Source organism: Anas platyrhynchos, chromosome Z, assembly GCF_047663525.1.
Source record: "Anas platyrhynchos isolate ZD024472 breed Pekin duck chromosome Z, IASCAAS_PekinDuck_T2T, whole genome shotgun sequence".
Lineage (NCBI taxonomy): Eukaryota > Metazoa > Chordata > Aves > Anseriformes > Anatidae > Anas > Anas platyrhynchos.
In genome coordinates this window covers 39,196,261-39,220,406 of record NC_092621.1, presented here as the reverse complement: position 1 = coordinate 39,220,406, position 24,146 = coordinate 39,196,261, and the positions used below count along the sequence as shown (strand labels likewise).

Genomic DNA, 24,146 nt, shown 5'->3' with positions numbered 1-24,146 from the left:
TTGTTCTGTTTTGTTTACTCTGTGTGTGTGGGTAAAGCTGAAAGATATGTATGCTTTTGCCCTCGATTTGCTTCACTGGTTTACAGTAGGGTAAGTTCCATAGTACAAGGCTAGACATGCAATGCTAGTACTTGACAGCCTAGCTTCTGTGGTATTTCAGCTGCAGTATTCTCTTACATTTCAAAGAAGGGCAAAATACTGTGCTGTTACTGACTTACCTCTTTAATTAAGGATCCCATGTAAAGGGCAGTCAGTGGTGTTTGTTCTGCTGGTTTGACAACCACTGTGTTTCCACAACAAAGGGCAGGGGCGATCTTCCAGATAAACATAACCAATGGGAAGTTCCACTGAAAGACAGATGAGAAGGTGTATCCTATTACTAATACATAACCAAAATGCCTTTGCTTTTTTCTATGATAATAGCACCCAACAGTGTAGATGAACTCTTTGTTGAGTTCTTTTCAAAGTGAAGGAATTTAGAAAAAGCATCTGGCAAGCCACATTATACAAAGATTGTGATTCCAGGTACATGTATATATGTGATTCCAAGGGATCCAAGGTGTTAGTTAAAAGCTGAAGAGACCAGAAGGGTACTCCTATAAGAAAGACTGACACCACGTTGCTGAATTACTGGTAAAGCTGAGAGTTTTGCTATCTTGTTTCTTAAATGATCGTGTTCACTATCGATTCAGTTTTCGAAGGGAAACAAGGCAATAAGGGGTACCACTGCTGCTCTTCTCTTCCATTGTGATTTCACTGTCTGCTTTCTATTGTGTTTAGTCCAACCAAACTGCATAGTAGCTGACTCCTTTGTACTCCATATTCAGCAGTGTATGGGACAATGTAGTTGGGGAAAAATGGGCTGCCTCTGTGAGAAGCATTAAGCCTTTGGGCCTATACACAAAAGATGCACAAGAAAGAGGAAAAGGAAGTTAACAGTTACCTAGTATGTCAAAAAAGCTCGGAGTATACATGCAATTGTCCTTTATCTCATTTAAATATCACCCCACCCTCAGAAATAACTGAAGAAAAAATAACTCAAAGTAAAGGATTACAGGGCTTTCTGGTCTTCCTTATTGAAGCAGAATTGGAAGTGGAAGAGAAATGCTGATCTAGCAAAAGTGTTCAACAGCACTCACTTAATCCTTAAATTTTGGTATATGTGAAGACCTTGAGCTATGTGGCTTTAAATTTCAATGATGAGAAAATAGAGATATACTTAGAAATCCTTCAACATTTTGTATGGAAAGCCAGCAATTGTACAAATTGTCCATAATTCCAGGCTGTAATTTTACACAAAAGAGTGTCTAGTTCTTTACCATGTCTTAACTCTGTGCTTCATTTGAAATATCTTGTGCTGGACTTACAGAAGAAGCTAGATCAATAGATTCTCAAACTGGATCCATATGCTGTGTTCTAGAGATGTTCTCTCAACCAATGTAGTGGTCTAAAGATACAGAAAATCTTCAAGATCAGCTGAAAGATGTCAGGAACAAGAGTAGGGCCCACATATCAGAACAAACCTGATAGACAAGCTGACTCTTTTAGAATCTGGCAAGCTGTTGAGCAGGTCAAGTCAGGCTGCCAAACCTACTATGTGCAAAAAGGCATGAGGATTAGGTGTGTCTGGCTCATATAACCATTTTCACAGCTACCTGTTGAAAGCATGTAGATCTCACAAAAGTGTTTGAGAGTTCATTTCCTCAGCATTTTGGATGCTCAGACTAGGCAGGCCTTTTGAAACTTCATTTAGAATAAGTGATTTCAGAACTGGGAATTTTGACGCTGATCAGAAACTTGGGAACGTGTCTCAGTATCACTGTGCCAATCAAATATATTATTTTTATTGCTTGTACCATCAACAAGGTAAATGATTCTCAACCATAACTAGAGATTGCTGTTCAGATATTATATAGAACAGAACAGATATTCCAAGTACCAAACAGTTTATTGGTTATAGGCTTACATTATCCTCTCCAACTGGTTTATTTCCAATTCTTGTGGTTCCAGCAGAATGCACTTCTATCTTTAAACTAATTCATCAGCCAATCTTTTGTGTTTTACTTGCCCTTCACATACAGGGAGAAGAGAGACAAGGCTGAACTAGACTAACTGTTCAAAATGTCATGATCTGATGAAAGATTTTGATGAATACTTAAGATAGTCTCTAATTTTAGAAACATAACGTTTCTGACTGGTAATGTTTCACTAATCCATTTGCAAAGAAAACATTTCAAAAGCATGCCCATTTACAACAGGAACATTTATGCATTAGATAAATGGATTCAACTTACAGGAATAATTTGGCCACACACACCAATGGGCTCATGTCTTGTAAATGTGAAAAAGTTCCCATCTAGAGGAAGAAGAAATAAATTAGATATTCAGGAAAAACAGTTATGAGAAACAGTTAAATCAGAAAGAAGATAAAGTTGGATACCAAACATAGCTACATACAATTTAACTTAAGATATTTTCAAAATCTTAACTGTGCAAGAACAACTATGAAGTACATCTGGATTCAATCTCTACTTTCTTCATAGCTTCAAGGTTTGACTCTGCCAGTCTGCCTAAGTTTTCATAGTGAAAGCCCTGCTTCTCAAAGTGGTATTCACAGCATACCAATGAGCATTCTTCACTTCTTTTTTTCTATCACTTTTTTTCTTTCTTAAAGTTCTTCTCTAAAAGTTACTTGCAATCCTAGGTACATATCAAACATATTTTTAATATTAGATCTTAGCTTAAATCAAATCCATTAAGTATAAAATTCTCTTTGATTCAAATAAACATGTGTTCCATTAAGCCTAGCATAGGGATCTACATCATGCAAAAAGTTGGAAGTATTTATCACTTCAGTATTCCTTAATTCCTTCTTTATTACCATTCTTTTCTTTGTCCTTCTGAGAGAAAGAGGCTAGCAACAATGTTTTCTTAGAACTGCTTAATGGAACAGAACAAAATTTCAGGAAAACAAAGAAAAGTTTCCTCATTCCTCTCTTTTAGTACTCTTCCATATAAGCTATCCAATAACTGAAAGAAATACTATTGTTTCTGCTAATCTTAGCTTTAGTATGCTGCTACCTGGCTTTCAGTATTGTACCCTTGCATAAATGGTACCTTGCTATACAAAAATAACCTATGAGTCTTACTAGATGTACATATAAGCTAACAGCTTCCTTGCCATTATTATATTATATTATATTATATTATATTATATTATATTATATTATATTATATTATATTATATTATATTATATTATATTATATTATATTATATTATATTATATTATATTATATTTATTATATTATTAGTGGTGCATAAGCTATATTAAGAACTGTCTAAAATATTTTCCTTTTAAGACGTTTTTGGTGCTGTGAAGCTTCTAGAAAAATGTAGTTTTACACTGGTCACATTGTTTCTATTATGTACGTTTATTATCTCAAAGCTACTCACCCATTGGAACAGTCCGACCATGGATTTTATCAGCCCAGCCTGCACAGTAACGTAATGTTTTAACACAGGCACCTAAATCCATTAGGTAGGCAGTAGAAAAGAGTTTCCCACCATCAATGGCTTCCATTGTCTGCAAACAACAGCAATTACAAAGTTAATATGAACTATTGTTAAGCCTTCTCATATCTGTACTTCATCACTTAGTATTTCATTGTCCAGTTCAGATTACTTGCACTTAATACTAGCTTCTAGGGGATTAATTCTCCTCTAAAGGCTACTTAGCACTTGAAAAACCCAAGGTGGGAATTTGCAAATGAGAAAATTTCATGATGGTTTACTCTCAGTGATCTATCCAGATAACATGACCACCATACATTTGAAATGGTAACCAGTCCTGAAGAAAAGAGTATTTCTCCCATTTGAATCAATTAAGATGTTCCAGTTTAAACTGAATATTATACAAGCTGTAGATGTACAGTTAGGGATCTGTGGGTTACTTGTTGCAAATAAATGGAGTGGCCTCCCTTGGCTTATGTACATTGACATATAAGAAAGGCAACAATTTCTTACAGATAACTGTCACGCTAACTTGGGATCTTCTACTTTTTAATTATCAAGAGAGATCTCTCTATGTGCTTAATGAATGATTAGCATCTTATATGAGCAAGAAGAGACAAAGTATGGAATACAATTCTATAATAAAGCCCAAACCTCCTCATGTGCAAAGGAATGATCTGAGACTTCGGGAACTATTGAGACAGAGAAATTAATTGTATCACTCCAGCCAAATCTAGGGAGTATGATTAATGTCATTTTAATATCCCTAACTGTTGGGACATTTAGCTAAAGACTATGTGAAGTCCTTAGACAATGTCAACATCTTCTTAATAGTGATAGATTTTTTCTCACAGATTTTCATCACAGAGACACTGTGGACCTTCAGTTTTGTGAACAATATTGTAAGGATGCTTAGTAGTAAAAACCCGAAGTATTGTTTCAAGATCTAGTCAGATCTTACAGATATTCTTTTATTTTCTAAGCTTGTTATTTTGCATGTCCAAAATTCCTTAAAGTTCATAATGAATCTACTGACTAATTGTGAAAGTAAAATGTTTCACCAACAACCTGCCTCTAAAGTCCAAAATTTTAGTTAAATTGATGCACTGCAGATATCAAATTTGAGAGGACAGCAGAACAAATGGAGAAGTTATTAATGCTTTTTCAGAATACTGCTTTTACTTACTATTCCAGAGTATACTTATCTGCCTACAGGACTGTTCAGCCTCTGGACTTCGTGAGAAACATAATTATACAAAACAGTGAAATGGAATAATTTAAATCCTGAATAGATGCAAAAACACATGAAAACATGCTTGAAATGAGCTAAGGGGTCTATTTTAACCTCTAATAGCTATAATGCTATATGTAGCTGAAGCACTGGCTCTGCTGTTCTTAGGATAAGCTATGAGTGGACAAAGTCTGTATTCATTCTGGTGAAGTTTGGAAAGCACTTTGTTCAAACATACCTTATCTAAAAGGGAAAAGTAGGCAATAATTTAAGGAAGATGTGGGAAATAAAAACATAGTCAGCAAAATAGTAACCTGGGAGGGATCTCAGAGAAAAGGAGTATTTTAATATTATGAAAATGGCTAGTAGGAACGAAATCTAAATGTTTCATCTTTCTTAAAAATGTATAATAAAAAAATAAATAAAAAAATTATTTCTCTATCCCCTTTGCATGTGCTGTACCACCTTAGGTGGTGCAACAAAGAAGCAAATGCTAATTTGTCCAGTATTTAGCTGACAACTGGGCATATATTTTCTATTAAAAAATGTAATTCTCTTAAAATTTAGCCTCTCTCAACTCCAATAAATCTAGCACTGTCAAGGACACATTAGCCACTGAAGATTTCTCCTGAAAACCTAGGCGATTGTTATTCCATGTCAATGTGACAGGATTAGTTCAGTTGTTCAGAGAATCAGCTTTCTTGAAGAAAAGTGTAAATCTGAGAGTTGTAATCTTCGGAGCTTGAGGACACAACTTCAGTTCCTTTGAAATTTTCATTTGCCTTTAAAAACCTGTTTGGACATGCACAAGTGCTTTTGTATATTAAAGCTATAAAGAAAATAGAATGAGAAATAGACATATGAAAGAGATCATCTTAACTGTAACATCCAACATGGAATAGGTAGAGTATTGCACTTTACCAAATAACTGGAACGTTTATTCTTTAAATGTTCTTCCTTGAATTACTGCAGTTAGATGGTGGTGCCATATCTATCTGTCCACAGTTGAGCAGTAACATGGCCAACAAATTAACCCATGTTCCTGGGTTAAGGTGTTTTTTGTTTGTTTGCTTTTTTTTTTTTTTTTTTTTTTTTTTTTTTAACTCATAACCATTTGCAAGCTAGAGTTAGTGAAAACAAAACTCAGGTCTTGGTTTAGACAAGCTGGGGTCTAATGGGGTCTATTAATGAGTCCTTGTGATTCAACATCTGAAATTGCATGGATTGTAAGCAGCTTTAATGTCATCTTAAAGTTAATGAAATACTCAATACTTTGTGGATTTAGGGTGTCTATACACCAGAGTGTAAAACAGTTTAATGTGGTGCACTTCGAATAGAGAGGGAAAAATGAATACTGAAACAGCCTTTTTTCCCATGGTTTTAGTGCATTACTGTTGCTTATATCAATCTTTAAAAATCAGAACACATGTATATGTATTTCCACCTTTTTGTTCACATATTATACTCACAGCTAAAATCAATCTATCTCTTTCAACTAAATCAGCTAGTTTATTCAAGAGCCTTCCTCGCTCTGAAGCATCCATTGTACGCCAGGGTGATCCAAGCTCAAAAGCTCTTCTAGCTGCTTTAACAGCCTTGTCTACATCTGCCTGTGGGAGAAAAAATAAAATAAAATTAATCAGTAATTAGTTGTGTCATCCAGGCTTGTTAGTTGCTAAACATGCAAAGTGTTTTGCAATCCCAGAATCAGAATTTGTACAGTAATTTTAGATATATAGTTTATTTTCTTTCAAACACCTTTCCTGTCATTTCAGCAATGTGAAGTTGTATGAGAAGCAGATGGGTTTTCAAAACTCATGAAATTAAAAAATAAAATAAAATAAAATAAAATAAAATAAAATAAAATAAAATAAAATAAAATAATATATATATATATATATTTTTTTTTTTCCAGTTCTAAAAAGTCTCTCTTTCAGTGTCTGTAACTGGAGATAAATACACAAATTACAAATTTGAATTTGCATTTAAAATAATATTAACAATTAAGTAATTGACTACATTTGAAATGTTAAGCCTAAGTACTTTAAAGTTTAGGCATTGGCTCAAGATAATTTTTCAACCCATTAACGTTTTTTTTTATAACATAATGTGTTATTTAGTATATGGCTTTTGATGCAGTGAGAAAATATACAATGAATTACACGGAACTCTTTTGTGTGCAAAGCAGTTCCAGGTAAATTGATTAAAAAATCCCTTGACAAATGGTTTTCAAAACCTGGAGTTTTTTTTTTTTTTTTTTTTTTTTTTTTTTTTTTTTTTTTTAACATTTCATTAATCTTGTTAAAGATTCTGAAAGAAATATAACAACAAAAAGGAGGTTTATTGCAGTCTTTTGTTAAAAAATAAAATCAATGATTTTTAAAATACATACATATGTATTCCATACATATATGTATTCCATACATATATGGAATATATTTTCTTAAGCAATTTGCATACTTTTTAATTTTTTTTTCCTTTTTTTTTTTTTCCTTTTTTTTCCTCTTCTCATTGCTAGAATGTAAATCACTATAAGGTTAACTAAGTGAGCCAAGTTGACTGCAGGTCAATGTGCAGGTTAAGTGGTTCTAAATGTGGACCAGATCTAGAACCTTTAACTATATAATTCTCCTTCAAAAGGGAAAAAAGAAAACCAAAGCTACAAACCAAAGCCTAGTATAGAGCTGCTGGACAGGAGACTCACAAAACTTCCTAGGATGAAGTTTGGAAAAATGATATTGGGAAGGATCTTTACAACATGCAAAATAATTACTGTACTGACCCTTTGTCTACATCAGGTAGATAAAATCTATCAGATTAAAAAGGGCAGTTCTTCTTCAAAAACTGCCAAAATGTTGTTAGATGCTTCAACACTTATCTGTGACACAGAAGTATGTATTCAGTGAATATATATATTTTTCCTTATCTCTTGCTATCATAAAAATTCTACAGCTTTGCAATACAACTTCAGATGTATGCAGTGGCCTACACCAGTAAAGAATGGGAGAAACCATGAGCTACACTTGTGTGAATGATGTAAATTAAAATTAAAAACAGTGACGTGTTTTTTAGTGCAGAAATAATTAAAACCAAGAAAAGGATATTTAAATATAATTATGGGCTGTGAATAACAAGTAAGGAAAAAAAAAATGATATTCTTTAAATATATGAAATTTAATTTGGGAACATAAATCTATACGAAGAAAGTAAAGATGGTTAGATCTATACAGAGCTAGATTTATTTTTTTAATAGACTTTTCATTAATAGACATTTACCTTTCTTCTTACTGACCACTTTTTGAGCTGCTTTATTATTACTATGAGCCTTTAATGTTAGTCAAGCTTTTTTTTTTTTTTTTTTTTTTTTTTTTTTTTTTTTTTATAAATACTACTGCAAGGCAGTGGACATCCCTGTTGTACAAACAAATCAATTTCCTAAAATCTGGTTTAAAGAGTAGGCTCTAGAATATCAGGTTCGCAGTGACCATGTAATTTATTAGATTTGTACAGTTCACTTGGCAATTTTATTTTTACACATTAGTTGGAAAAATTATCGGAGAGAAAGCAAACCTCTGTGTCAGACAGCATCATCTTTCTATCTAATGCATTACTATATTGCCTGTAAAAAATTAAAACTAGAAAAATTCTGGATGTTAAATGAACAGTTGCAGGTCGTGAGTAAATTAATTGGAGAATGATCAAATATTAGGCCAACCTGATTTTTAATATAACCTTATTTTCAAACACTGAATAGAGAAGTGATAGAAGTAGTTTTGTATCAAAAGCACTTATGGTGCTTTTGTGATAAAATTCAATAGTAAACATGCGTATGAAATGTTTTGGTTGAGGGAAAAATGAGCCTGAAATAATCTCAGTGATACTGAGACAGCTAACTGGGAATAAAAAAAGCATGAATAAGACATTTTAAGAACTTATGATCAGACATATGCAGTTACCACTAGATTCATGCAGATTTTTTCAATTATCTCAGTTAAAGAGAGAGTTTAAAATGTGTCTTGGGTATAGCCTTCCTGTATGGTCACTATTGATGGTATACTAGACAGAGAGCTCTTGAGCCAAAGTTCAAGACATTCAGGATGTAATTACCAAACAGAATAACTAAGTTTCAGCGAGCACTGGAAGGTGCATGAACTCTGTTCCTACACATTTCTCAAAAAAAAAAACATTTAAATTCAGAGTGAATCTCTGTACAGTAAAGTCAATATTCCTAAAAAGATTGTGCTAACTATTTTGACAATAAATTGCTGGTGAACTTCCAGCACTAATAGACTGATTATGAGTTCATTAATATCTTTCATGGATAAAATGGTGTTCAACAGACGTTTTCCTGTTAAACTTAAAACAGGACTCATACACAAATTATTCTAGTGATGAATATTTCTTGGATGAAATGAACATCAGATATCATTTTGTGAGAAATATAAGAAATTCTATTCTATTCTTTTTAAAAAATATTTATTTATTTATTTTGTGTTTGTGTGTGTGCAACTGTGAACTGGAAATAGAACATTTACTTCTCATACTTATTTTCTCAGACTTTATCAAAAAATATGTCATCAGTTTTAAAAGTGTTTAAGCAACATTGTCAGTCTATTTAAACAAGTAACTCCTCTACTTGACAACATATATTTAAACTATATAGTCAAACTAATTAAATCCTTTTTCATCTAAAAATACTTACCAATACTATGGTGAAAAAACAAAGCTGCTTATTTGAGGACATGGCTTTTATATCTGATTAAATGCCATTTTTTAGTATTTTTTCCTAGTCAAAAAAAAAAATCTCATACATGTAAAAAAAAAAAGTTTGTTTTTAAGTGTTAACACTCTTTTTACTTCTTTGTTTAAAACCATCAATTTAACATCCAGTACAGAAATACTCTTTGTTTGGATTAATGTCTATTTGGTAGATGACCTTCAGCTTCATAGCCCACTTTAGTACTATGTTTCAATATATTCTTCACAAAAACTACTTTTTCAAGATGACACTACTGAGAAGAAAAATTCACAGCTAAAAATGCTGATGGTCATGAACAGTTTCTCAGAGTCTCCATCAGAAAATGTTACTATTTTTCCAATTTATGGCATCTGTAATGTAAATCCTTACATACATGTAAATGTGTTATGAACAGATTAGGTCACTGTGTAAGGAAGAGCCAGGAAAACAAACAAACAAAACAAAAAAAAAAACAATTATGAAAAAAATGACAAAATAATAACAAAACTAAATGCCACTGATCAAACACAGCAAAAAGAATAGCTATTATTAACAAGAAAATTAACAAAAAATATTTCTACAAACCTTTCCTCATTATATTATTAATATAATATCCTAAGAGTGAAGCAGAAGAAAGGAGGATGGAAGTATAGAATCATAAGATATCCTGAGTTGGAAGAGACCCACAAGGGTCACTGAGTCCAACTCCAGAGTCTGCACAGGACCACCCAAAAATCAGACCATGTGTCTGAGAGCGTTGTCCAAACGTTTCTTGAACTCCAGTAGGTTCAGTACTGTGAGCACTGCCCTGGGAAGCCTGTCCCAGTGCCTGATCACCTTCTGGGTCCAGAATCTTTTCCTAACACCCAACCTGACAGTCTCTTGTTGCAGCTCCATGCTGTTTCCTCAGGTCCCGCAGGTGTCCACTGAGAGAAGACATTAACTACCTCCTGCCCATCTGGTCCCATCATGAAGGAGAAGCAGCCCGCCATGAGGCCTCCCCATAAGTCACTCCCACAAAGTGACTTCAGCCACTCCTCATATGTCTTCACCTGTTTGTTATCCTTCATTGGACATACAGTTTTATGTCTTTTTTTTTTTTTTTTTTTTTTTTTTTTTTTAATACCGTGGTACCCAAAACTGCACAGTGCTCTCAAGGTGGGGATGCACCAGCACAGAGCAGGGCAGGAAAATCCGTTCCCTCAACCAGTTAGCAGTGCCATCTCTTGAGCGTCTGGAGGTATGTTTGGTTCTCTTGGCTGCTGGGGTTTGGTTCTCTTGGCTGCTGTGGCATGCTGCTGGCTCATGTTCAACTTGCTGACAACCAGAACCCTCAGATCCCTTTCTGTGTGTCTACTCACCAGTCTCTGAGCCCCCAGTCTATACGTACAGCTAGAGTTGCCTAGTCCCAAATGCATAATTCAACACTTGCTCTTGTTAAACTTTGTATTTGTTAAACTTCAAATCTTGTTAAACTTCATATTAACTGGTGATTGTCCAGTTCTCTAATTTTTCAAGATCTCTCTACAAGGTCTCTCTACAATCAAGACAGTCAGCAGCTCCTCTCAATTTGGTATCATCTGCAAACTTAAAACAACTTCTAGTCCAGTAGCCAAGTCATTTATGAAAACATTAAAGAGTTTATGAAAACAAAACAAAACAAAAAAAGCATTAAGCATTTATATCAGAAGAGATGGATGTTCATCTTCCTGTTTTAATGCAGAATTGAACTTAAAGCCAAGGTTAAAAGAAAGAAAACCAAACTAAACCAATCAACCAACCAATCAACCAAAACTCTACCTTGTCACCTTCTTCAATCTCACAGATTTTCTCTTCATTTGCAGGGTTAAAAACTTCAAATTTTTTGCCACTGACTGAATTGTGCCATTCATTGTTTATAAATATCTGTAAAGGAAAAACAGTGCATTACTATTAGTAACATATTGCTTATCTTCTGTTGCTTATCTTCTATGTTAAAGAAAAACACCAAGAGCTGTATGATAAGTTCCTGAATTCAAAGAGGAATAGTTATTGCTGCATTACTATGAAGAGAAGAATGATCATATATGCAGTTAACCAACTTTTTATAATTATCTTATTTTGGTCACTTTCTTTCTCCATAGCATATTTTACACTTTGTTTCATACTATGAAAAGATATTTTTACACTGAGATCTTTTCTCTTTCAAACCAAAGTCTGTGATGCACTGTAGAGGTACAGTCCTAAATAACCTACCTAAAACTACCAGTCTTTCCTGTGCTCATAGGACTGATAAATATGGGGAGCCTTTCTGTTACATGTCCCTTTGGAAATTAATACAGTATTTAGGTTTTGTGTAAATAGTACATGCAGTTTATTGCAGATTATCATATCCTTTGGGTTTGCTTTGATTTCTCTTAACCTTCTCCCACCAAAAAAGGCAATCCCACCAAAAAAATATCTAATAACACTATTTTTCTGAAATGAAAGTAAAGACTTAAAAAAGTTTTACAGTCAACTGAATGAAGAAAATTAAAGGAGATAACCAATTAGAATAAAAAGCAAGCATGTGTACTTTATTTCCATGTTACAGAAGAAAAATAACCAGAAATTAGAGAGCTGTTATTTTTCACCAAAATCCTTTGATTTTGTGGATTGATCCCTCACTGAATGTATTTTTATTAGGATTTAAAAGCAGAAATTTAATGCTCTTGATCTTTTACATGAAATATAGGATTTTTTTTTTCATTAAACAGAGATAGAAATCACAAATGAAGAGGAAATAATGGATGTATTCACCAGAAGATATTGTTAGAAACCATAGAGAAATGCTAGACTATATTTTCTGTTGATAGTACTCTTCACAGAAACACTTTCCTAAACAAAACAAAACAAAAAAAACCAAATAAAAACAAAACAAAACAACAAAAAAAAAAACACATAGTAGCACATACTGGAAGAAAAGTTCTCTCTTGTTCATAACAGTTGCCTTGAAAAAAGTTGAATTAATTTATCTATGAAATAGAAACACCCACTTCTTTATTTACTCTTTTTCTGCCTGTCCTAGTCTTGTAAGTTTAGCATTCCAGATCAAACCACTACATAACAAAGTGTTTACACTGCCCACACTAAAAAAGTTCAAGAGTTAACAAGCAGGAGAATTTGAAGTGACTCATGGGCAGCATATGACCATGGTCATATTCTAACATAGCTACACATATAATCTAATACATCCCTATGGATCTTAGACAATATTTTCACATATGTGAAAAACTATGACACTTCTGATCAGTGCTTTCAGAATTAGTTCTCACTTCTCTTTTTGCAAGTGTTTGCAGTACCTTGGTCTGAATATTTTTGCATCACAATGCTCTATTTATTTCACAGAGGTCACGCTATGGGTGGCAGAAGGGGGGTTCTGATCACATGACCATAATGTTTAATTCAACACATGAATAAACATATAACAAATGTTGCTGCCGACAGTGTATATAACTTCAACACTTGGCAGTATTATAGTTTATGGTAGTGTGTATGGATGGGTTCTCCTTGCCCTCCCTACCTGAATATCTCTCTGTAAAACACCAGAAATTCAAGCCTCCCTGGTTTTGTTTTTCAACATGTACTGTAATTCCTTTTTTTGAAGGGTAAAGCTACTTTGTACGACTTCACGCTTCAGTAAGATGATCTTTGAGTAACAGTTTTAGTTGTCATTGCTTTATAATCTGCATGATTATCTTCTGTTTAAAATGATACTAATCATTTGATGCCATTCATTACTTATTCAACAATTTGTATCAAGATCCTGATTATCTCCAGTTTAATGGCTGCAGCCTCCTAATTGTTTGTCACCCTCAAATTGGTGTCACTTCCCTGCCTCCATTTTAGTAGATAAATGTAAAATGCAACCACTCCTGTTAGTTACCAGCAGTCTTTATTTATTTATTTTTTATTTGTACTGCAAGGGGTACTACAGAAAATCAATATTACTTGTGTCCAATCTGTTAGTCTTCCATCCTTCATTCTAACTCTGAGGTTCCCTGTTATGTCTCTACACTGAGGTTGCTCAACAGACACCAACACTTGATTTTCCACCAGGAAAAGGAGGTTAGCATGCTTTGCTCATGTAGAAGTTTTTCTCACAACTGTTAAGTGACATTCATTGGAAATGTCTAATAACATTAAAATAAGATACATTTGTGACTACAATTTAAATTGAATACTGTCCTGTTATATATTTCTATTTCAGTCTCTTCATAAACAACCAAATGTATAGCTAGCAACTACGAAGCATGTAAGAGGAACAATTGCACAACAGCTGGCCTGAATCAAATATAATCACAACATCTTACCTAACAGTGGTGAAATTGATACCCAAAGTTCATTTAATAAATGGTAGGACTGTGTTCCTACTCAAAGATTAAGCTCTTATACAGGCTAAAAAGCACAGTGTGTACTGAATTTGCTTTGTGTGGCTGGAACAAACATCATCACATCTTGATGGCACACGTAGAATAACATCTAAACAAGGCAAGATGGGCATTGTTGTTTCCATAATTGAACTTTTATGATCCAAAGCCTTTTGCAATACAACACTGGAAATTCAAACCTAGAGACTTTTATATGGGAACATCTAATTAAAAAATGCACCATCACAACCAAAATAAAAATTAAATGTTTGAAATTCTTATAATGTCTAAGTGACATTAGTGTCAAAAATACTTTCTCCAGTGACAGCACAAAATCCTGTATATTTTGTTTTTGCTTTTAATGTATACTTTGCTTTTGCTCTTAATTTTGTTATCTGCTTGGCATGTTTTTTCCTTCTCTTCCAAGATCTGGTGTCCTAATTTCAATCATCTTATGAACCTTTTAAAAAAATGCCTAAAGAATATATCAGGAGTGAGCAGTTCTGCATTTCTCTGTTTTTGATTGCTGTTAATATGACTGTTGATGCTATCTGTAGAAATTAGTTTGCTTTTCCATGAAAAAAAAAAAAAGGAAATAAACCACTACAATTATTCCTGAAAACAAATGAACAAACAAAACATATTTTTAAATTATGTCAGGAAAAATATGGCAACATGTACAGTATTCTTAAAAGTTAAATGTTGCCTTTTAAAAGATCTACTTTATACCATTATAGAAAGGATACAGTATTTCTGAATTTTCTTTTCTGTTCTACTGAAGAAGGTACCAAAAAATCACAGAATTACACAACTGTTGAGGTTGGAAGGGACCTCCAGAAGACATCTGGCCCAACCCCTTGCTCAAGCAGGGATACCGATAGTGTCAAGCTGAGATGCTCAGGACCATGTCCAGATGGCTTTTGAAGACCCCAACGAGGCAGACTCTACAACCTCTCTGAACAACCTGTGCCAGTGCACAGTCACACATACAGCAAAGTGTTTCCTGATATTTAGGAGGAACTTTTTGCATGCCAGTTTGTTCCCTTTAACTCTTGTCCTGAACCAATTCAGACAACAGAGAATAAAATGAGTTACTAAAAATGTGCCCTATTTTAGCTGTAATTACAGACAACTTTTGTAATATTACACAGCTGTGAAAATTTATAGGACAAGCAGTGTGAAGGCTAGGGGTCCCTGGGTGAAATTTGAGGCACTTATCTCCATTTGTAAATGAGAAATAGATTCTGAGTCTGATCTCCAGGTGTGTTAGATCCATGCTATCCCAGAGCTTGACATATTTGAATCTCTGTGGATGAAATTGTCAATAGGAGTTAGACTTTTCATTCTGATTCTGTAGGTCAGTCTTCAAAGAGAAAGGCAAACTTCATTAGAAAGATCTGAAATATGTCACAGAGGATAAAAAGAGAAGGACATGTTGCTACCAAGTGTGAGGTATGTTTTTTTTTTTTTAAGGTGAACATGGCAATGTATGCAGTCCAATGTTATAAGCAGCTGTCATCCTGTCTAACCCCCAAACCCTCCACCAAAGGAAGGTGCACTCCCTGTCCACCGGTGTCACTTTGTGGCCAACATGCATGTGAGATCTTGCTCATGCTCATCACTGAGCTCATGGCAGACACTGATTTTACTGGTGATTTTGTCTGTGAGGATCGTGGATGAGAGCAGCTTCCCCACATCTAATCAATCACTGGTTACAACCATGCAGGCAGAAATCTGCATGCTCAGAGAAGCAGGAATTTCTACATTTAAATACAAAAAGAAGAAGTATTTGGAGGCAGGAAAATTAAAGCAAATGACAATTGATAAGGGGCAGGACAGAGACAGTGACATAACTTCAAGATTATTATTTTTTTTATTATTATTATTATTTATTGGTCACAGAGAACTGTGATTTAAACCCTACCCCAACTATCTGTTATAAATATATGACAGCTTTCTTGGAACTTTATTTATTTATTTTTTTTTTTGCATACTACTGAAATTGTTTGCACTGACTCTCTGTGTAGTCATTAATAATAGGTTAATGGTTTGGTAATATTGGCAAGACTGATAAAAAGATTATATCTAAATGTATGTGGTAACTATTTCCTGTTGATATATTCCTGTATGTTTCATCTTGATTATATGTGGGCATCGTATATGGACTGTCATTGTTAGCTCCAGTCATCAGGGCAGATCAGAAATTCCTGATATAATGAAAGCTGTAAGGGAAATTAAAATACTAGTTCCTCGAAATGTCAGATATGCAATAAAACTGATCATAGGAGTATCCATGCAAAATTCTGACTGTTATGAAAGGGCAAAGACAGCAGTTAAGTAGTTAATATGAAAAAAGCCATCTTTAGTAACTAGTTACATTGCCAAGAAAAGAGACAAAGTAAAAGGTAAATATTAACATAACACTGCTATGATGTTACAATATGCCAAATTCATATCTGTCTGTAAAAGGAATAATCGTAAAACATACCATTTTTGGAAGTTTTGAAAGTATTTGTTTAAAAATTGCATTTATTGCACCAACCAATATCAACCATAATATTACTCTAGAATATCTTTCTTATTATTGTTTCCAATACCATTCCCATTTAAAACATAACTTCATTACTTTAACTATATACACAACATTGTATCAGGACTGTATAAATCAAACTATCCAGATGTCTTTTTTTGAGCAAAACAGCAGTCTTATGCAGGTATGACAGACAGAAGAGAGAAGGAAAAAAGTCAAAACCCTCCATGTAACAGACACATATACATGTGTATACACTGCAATGTATACATTGCAAACAGCTGCATTCAAATGTGCATGCAGACATACTCATACAAGTCTGTGGAGTTATGCTGAAAATGAACAAACAAACAAACAGGGAACACTGATGTACCATCCAACAGCAGTCTCTGGCAAGTCCCTCATCTTACTGAAAAAAAAAAAAAAAAAAAAAAAAAGGATCATTTTGAAATGTGTTACACAGTTTTGTCTGTCAAGCAGAACTCCTTTGGCAGCTTTGATTCTTTTTTCTCATTTGTAAGATGTGAATACAAAAGACCTACTTTTATGTTGTACATACTGTGCATTGAGGATTGTCTCTGATTACTGAGCATGGTCAATGAATTTTAGGGCTGCAAATTTACTTTGCAAGGATTGATGTCTTAGAAGTGTTGTTGTAGTCGTTTTTTAACTGTTATTTCAGTGGAATTTGTTATTATTTATTTTTTTTTGAGGTAAGACAGTTTTTATTTCAATAAATTGAAGAACTAATCACTATCAGTTTGTACCACACCTGAAAATAAACATTTTTTTTGTAGATGAGGACGTATTACTCTATTAAAGCTCTGTATTTAAAATAAATTCCAGGTAAAAAACTATTGTAAAGACCCTTTGATTGACTTTATTTCCTGGTATCAGGGTGAAATAAATCTTGATTCTCTGAAAGGATTGGTTTCATTTCAGAAAATCAGATACCAGTATACTAGTTGTGGTAGAAGTTACCTGCAAGACTGTGGTATTTATTTGTTTAGGCAGTTGATGTTACCACCTTAGTGATCTCAGCAGAAAACAAGGAGACAAGCCATGTTCTTTGCCTTTTTTTTTTTTTTGTGTGTGTGTGTGTCAACCCCCTGTGTTTTTTTTGTTTATTCATTTATTTTTCTTCAGTCCCTTAATATTTTGAAAAGATTGTGAGTTCATTTTATAAAGTATCTGTTAGACAGATGGTGCTGTATTAGTGTCTGTGCTGCAGTAAGATTTAACTTGATTCAGAGCAGCTTTGTCTCAGATGGACAAAGCTCTGCTGAAATAGTTAGGATCTGTCTATAAACTTATTCTTCCTTAGGGAAGAATTTTAATGTAATTCATTATTACTATTATAAACTATAATCCATACTACTGAGATATTATTAGGAAAAGTAACAGAGCTACCTAAAATATGGACAATCCAAAACTGACCTAAGGGTAGCTTTATAAATATGGAGTGAAATGTTTAAGCTGTCATTCTAGACATCTTTAAGTACAAGAAACTCTTTCAACTTCATGCAGCAACAGAAATAAAAATAACCTTTTACCACCACAAATGTGCTCCCAGATAGCCTTCAATAGTGCAATAGTGCTTTTTTTTTTTTTTTTTTTCTTTTTTTTCGGACAATGCTCTTTAAGTGAGTCCAGCTGCTTGTTTTACAGAGTTAAAAGTAATCACCTAATGTTGGCAGCTATTGAGGTGACTGTTCACAAGCTCTCCAGGGCAGATAGTAAACCAGGAGATGACATTGCTAGCATTTATTGGAAATGAGGAATAGTGAAAAGCTTTGACTGAACTCTTGCATACTGAGGGCTGTAATTCAGCATCACTTAGGTGAGATGAAGCACAGTGCTGAAAAATTTTTGCCCCGTGCTCACACCTGCTCTCATAGATTATCAGGATCATTCAGAGATTCTTGAATTTGATGCTATCATTAAGTTTACAGTCATATCCAAGACTGAAGGAGATCTATGACCCAAGAGCAGATTCATTTCACATGCTATATTCTCTGATTTACTTGTCCCAAAGTATCTCATGGAGTCTCACTGTATTCTTTAGGCTGTACTGTTAAAATACATGAAATTATTTAAGGAACTACTGGAGACAGAAACTGTAAACTTAAAACAAGTACATCAGTATGCAATACATATGAAATCTTCATAAGCTAACCTCTCTCCCGGTGTTTTTCTGCACAAGAAACTGATAATGGGTTTATATATTTCATATGAGATTTTTTTTTTTTTCATTCAGAATTGTATGCTAAAAAATGTATGTATGAAGAAAATTTACATAATGAACTAATAATCAGAGAATATATCCATTCTGTCCATTATCTATTTGAACTTTGGGATGCATCAGTTAGTGGCTTTTTATTTACAAAGACAGCTGAGCTTAAGAAGAGTAGGTTTCTATAGTAGCTTTATAGCCAATGACCTTTCCCCAGGTATCTTAATTATTATTTTTTTAATATTTCTATCCCTTGTCTTTGTTTGTAAAAATAGTGATTACAACATACATGATACTTAACTAAAGTTTTTCTTCATTCAGGGTGGTTTACATTTTCTGGTATTCCACACAGAGCCTAGTGAGATAATGTGTTGTCATTTTCTCCCCCTCATGTGATTCAACAACCTAATAATTAACTAATCTGAGTTTCTCTGTTTAAAGGAACATCATCAGGCTTAGTATATTTGAAAGTATCATGACAAATCATTTGTTACACAATCATTGTCTAATTCCTCAATGCTAAGTAAAATATTTACTAGTACATTTGTAGCCAGGTACCAACACTCGTTCTGTTGGAATATTTTTAAAGGAGGTTCAGATATAAAAGCAATTCAAGATCACATTTTGTACACACTTGTGGTTCAGCAACCAAACCAGAGTATTGAAAATTAATCCTCTTAAAATCTTGGAATTCAAATTTCCAAGGGTGGGTTTTGTTTTATGCTACATGAGAAAGGCACAATTGATAATCTATCTATACCAACTTACAGATCTGTAGAAAATGAATAGAATAGCATAGCATAGCATAGCATAGCATAGAATAGTTGGAAGAAATATAGAATATAAGCTATAATAATACATAATATAAACTATAGAATAGAATAGAATAGTTCAGTTGGAAGGAACCTACAAACATCATCTAGTCCAACTGCCTGACAACTTCAGGCCTAACCAAAAGTTACTTCAGGCCTAACCAAAATGTATTATTGGGGGTATTGCCCATGTGCCTCTTGAATACTGACAGGCATGGGATACTTCTTGCCTGTTCCAGCGTTTGATCACTGTCATGTAGTTAAATGATTTTTGTACGAGACCCAGACTGACCCCTCACACAGAAAACAAACAGGAAAGTGCATTTAGTTTAAAGGAAAATCCTTGGAATATCTCCTCTAGACTTCCCTCCAGACAGATAGTAGTGGTAACTGTACCATTGCATACAAAGAGAAGGGAGAGTTTTCAGGTAAGAGGAACCTGTCAATGTCCAAGGTTCTTCAGGCAGAAGGATTTATACATCCGCAGTAATTAATACTTTCCTGGTACCTCCAATGTAAATAGTCACAGCAATCCCACATTCCATGCGCTGACTTGCATGGCACAGGAGAGAAACAGGACAGGTAACAAGACAAAAGTGGAAAGGTTATATTAAATTGTGGGAGGGAGGGCCGATGGATTTGGGATAACATTTCTATTATCCCAGTTCTCTGTCCCTCAGTTCACTGTTGTGGCTTTTAGATAATCCTGTGTGCTACTTGAAGAGAGGAGGAATGCACTGCAAAAAGTTTGGTCACTTGTAGGTACATAGTTTTGCAAAGAAATGCAAATTTCACATAAGTATATTTGTCATATTTCTCCAGAGATACATATTATATGTTGTTTTTCAGGAAATAATATCTCTTGTCCAGGCAAAAAAACACATGAATTTACTATGTGCCACTCTCCTTAACTGGGTATTACAGAAACTTCAAGTATGCTGACTGTTTTGTGATTCTAGACTGTTTTGTGTTACTAGAATGGGTTTTGCTGATGGATAGAAAGATAGAAATTTTAATAGGAATTTCTGTCATTTATGCCTTGCATATTCACTTGCACAGGATTTCTGAGTAGGCAACTTTCTCATATTAGTTGTTTTTGTTTTCCATTGGGGAAAACAAGCAAACAAACAAACCAAAACAGAATCACTGTAGTTTGATGTTTCTAGAACATCAAAGTCCCCTGTGTAGAAATGAATCATCCCTGAATTAATCTTTTTTTTTTTTTTTTTTTTTTTTTTCCTGAGACAGGAAGAGATATCACATGGTAGAGCTACATAGCTTTCCTAGCCTGTTAAATATTTACAGAGTAAGGTCCTGCATGATTTATTCAAGAAAGATATGCATTGAAATCTGGATAGGTTTTTCCCATGAAAAAACAGGATAGAAAAGAGTTGAAAAGAACTAATCTAGATAATTGATGGACGCTTTTCTGTTAGAAAAGAAAATAAATTCTGGGAATGTAAAAATTATTTCTATAGCAGTGGCAATAAGAAATAAGAAAGAACCATAAATGAGAAATCTCCAAAGAGAACAGGTCCTTTCTGATCAAATGTTCTATCTGAAAGTTTCAGGGGCAGAGTTTCAGTATTCTTCTGCCAATGATGTGTTCAAAACACTTGAAGATACCTGTGTGCTATGATATTACAGAAGAAAAGGGCCTTTCAAGCCAGGAACATAACACTGGACTCAGACCCTCTTTATCTGTTTGTTTCTAACTGCATATGTAAATAATTTATTACTAAAAAAATGCTTCTAATAGAATTGAATAATTAGCAATGGTAGAATTTGTTTTATTGTTACTTGATTAGACTGAAAAATAGATTCATTATCTCAAAGATAATTAAGTGAGTAGAATGAACTTTAGTTTCATTTTCACACATTTTTTTTCCACATAAGTATATTTGTCATAATTATTTAAATCTGCTTATAATACAATGTGAAACCCTAGCATTTCAATTTGTTTTCACTGTTCTGAAAAATACTGTAGTAACAGAAACCTTTCCTTCTTTGTTCCATTTATACTTTCTAAGAAACTTTCTGCAGAAACTTTTGTTTCGAGACAAAACAACACTAGTTCCTAACAAAATGTGAAATGATTCTCTCACACTTGCACACTTCCTGAAATACTTCAGGTAAAAGGATCACTAAACATTAATTACTAACATACATAATATCATAAAAAGATCAGAATAAACATTTTAATTACTGACATAATGTTGCTTTCATATAAGATGAAATGTGCACATATTACAGTCTGAGGTGAATGCATCAGAGAAGTTAACAAACACAAACACTACTAACCTTGGTGTACTTAATTTTCAGATCTTTGAGTGGTTCTGGCAGTGCTGGAAAAACTGGAGAGGGATTGCTGTCTGAGCCTTGCTTCTTCATATTGTCAAATCAGGAGTTTGAGGACGTTCCTGAAACACAGGTGAAATGAGGTATCAGGGAAGCACAGTGATTTTTGTCCTGACTGAGCCCTTAGCTTTATTTGTGCTTTTTTATCTGTACCAGCTATGGTATATTTGCATACAGGAATATGATTGGATGAAAGAATTCCCTGCAAAGAGAAAATGACACGACTTATTTTTAAGACCAGAAGTAACAGCCTTTTCACTGAGCTGAGATATTGAAGTAGCAAACTCTGCTGACAAAATGCGTTTAGTCAGACTCCGTATTTTTCACATAGGAGAACACAGTTTAAGGCCTCCTCTTCTTACCTGTAAGATTGCTTTCTCTCAGAAGGTAGGTCCTTAGATATTAAGTGATGTTCTTCACTTAATTGATGGCAGCTCTGAAGATAAAGACACACTTGTTAGTTCTGGAAATAAACTAAACCCTTCTCACTAGAGAGCTAGCAAGAATAACACCCAGAGCTGGAAAGTATTCAGCAGAAAACAAGCCACCCTAGTTTGTGCTTTACTATGTTCAGAGTAAATTATAATTCTTATAATTAATACTTGTTTTGTTGATCACAGAGATAACAGATGACTGTGCTAATACATAATCCTTCATGTGCTTTTCAAGAAATGTAAAGACAACATAGTTTAATCTAGGAAAACCAACAAGCAAACAAGCAAACAAACAACCAAACAAAACCCAACTTCTCTGGGTAAAACCAAGCAAGGTCTTGTTCTTATTTTTTCAGGTAGCAGCACAGATTTTTAAGGACAAACTCTTTACAGTAGGGTCCTTTGGAAAATCTGAGTTTGTGCCTTTCAAAAGGAATTATTTAAAAGACAGGGCTTTCCTACCAAGAATAGAAAGCACCAGCATATGTATATAGAGTTCTGATTATTCAATAAGAAGCATATCTCTGGTACTGGTATATGTCACAAGGAATTCCTTTCTTCATGAAGTCCTATTTTTTCTGAAGAATGACATCACAGAACAAGATGGGATTGCATTAACACCTGTTTTTGTATAGTAAGTTTTTGATACATGCACAATGGATTTGAGCCATAGAAATAAAGAGAAATGATCTTATTGCTTTCATTGAGACTGCACAGATGCTTGAAAAACTCACCAAGCTCAGTTAATTCATGTATCAGGCATCATCTAAACCATCTGGTAATGGTGGCTTTGTTGCTTTTAACTGATGGATGATGCAGGACATCATGAAATTAATCTTATGATGCATTAGTTATATGTAACATACTTTCTGAATTAAAGAGCATACTATAATTCTCATTGATTATTATTGTGTTTGGACATATGATTGGAACAAGGGTTTCTAACCCTTAGAAAAGTCTAAGTAACTTGTGGATCAGGCATAATTTTCAGAAAAGTCTTCTTGCAGTGACATGCTGTGGGGACCTGAACAAGTTTCAATCACCCACTCTGTTATGTGAAGAAAGGAGTCCAGTTCTCATTGCTATAATGCCTTATCTAGAGTATGTTATTTTCTAGCTGTTATTTTCTTTTTTGCCTCAGTTGGCTGTCTCAAAATGTCAAGCTGGCTGACTCAAGACATCAGGAATGATGTATTTGAAAATGTAGTGAACAACACTTTCTGACTCTAACACTTTGGATTACAATGTTTGCTTGCCTTAGAGAATGTCTTTCTTATGAGATTTATGAGACTTAGAGAATCTTACAAAAAAATAAAAACAAACAAACAAACAAACAAAAAGCCTAAATTGGATTTGTTCATTAATGATTCTAAACAGTTTCATAGTTTTATTCTACCTGTATTTGGAATATGAATTTTTTCTTTCTTTCCTTCCTTCCTCCCTCCCTCCCTCCCTTTCTTCCTTCCTTCCTTCCTTTTTCTCTCTATCTCTCTTTCTCTCTTTCTCACTCTCTCTTTCTCTCCCTCTCTGTTTCTCTCTTTCTCTCTGTTTCTCTCTTTCTCCCTTTCTCTCTTTCTTTCTCTCTTTCTTTCTTTCTCTCTTCCTTCCTTCCTTCCTTTCTTTCTTTCTCTCTCTCTCTCTTTCCTTTTTTCCTGCTTTCATTCTTTTCTTCCCTTCCTCCCTTCCCTCTCTCCCTTCCTTTCTCTCTCCCCTCCACCTGCCCCCCCCAGTTTAAATTTAAAGTCTGCTCTAATAATCTTCCTGCTAATAATCTTCCTGTCACTTATTGCTCCACTAACAACCTAATTCATCTGCTAATTGCTTTGATTTGTGTATCTTAAACAGAATTTAACTGGAGTTGTAACAGAAAGACCAGTGGAAATACCTGGTTTCGACTGAAAAATAACCTTT

General features: G+C 34.0%; 1 protein-coding gene across 1 annotated transcript in view; it reads right to left on the bottom strand.

Moving 5' to 3' along the window:
• ALDH1A1 (aldehyde dehydrogenase 1 family member A1) overlaps positions 1–21,928 on the bottom strand; it is a 36,904-nt gene extending 14,976 nt beyond the window's left edge. The window contains exons 1-6 of the mRNA XM_038170639.2: positions 21,745–21,928; positions 11,281–11,385; positions 6,212–6,352; positions 3,455–3,584; positions 2,295–2,356; positions 219–347 (exon numbers count right to left, since the gene is read on the bottom strand). Of these exons, the coding sequence (XP_038026567.2) occupies positions 219–347; positions 2,295–2,356; positions 3,455–3,584; positions 6,212–6,352; positions 11,281–11,385; positions 21,745–21,834 (657 nt within the window). The 5' untranslated portion in view covers positions 21,835–21,928. The remainder of the gene's footprint in view (positions 1–218; positions 348–2,294; positions 2,357–3,454; positions 3,585–6,211; positions 6,353–11,280; positions 11,386–21,744) is intronic.
• Positions 21,929–24,146: the final 2,218 nt, after the last annotated feature.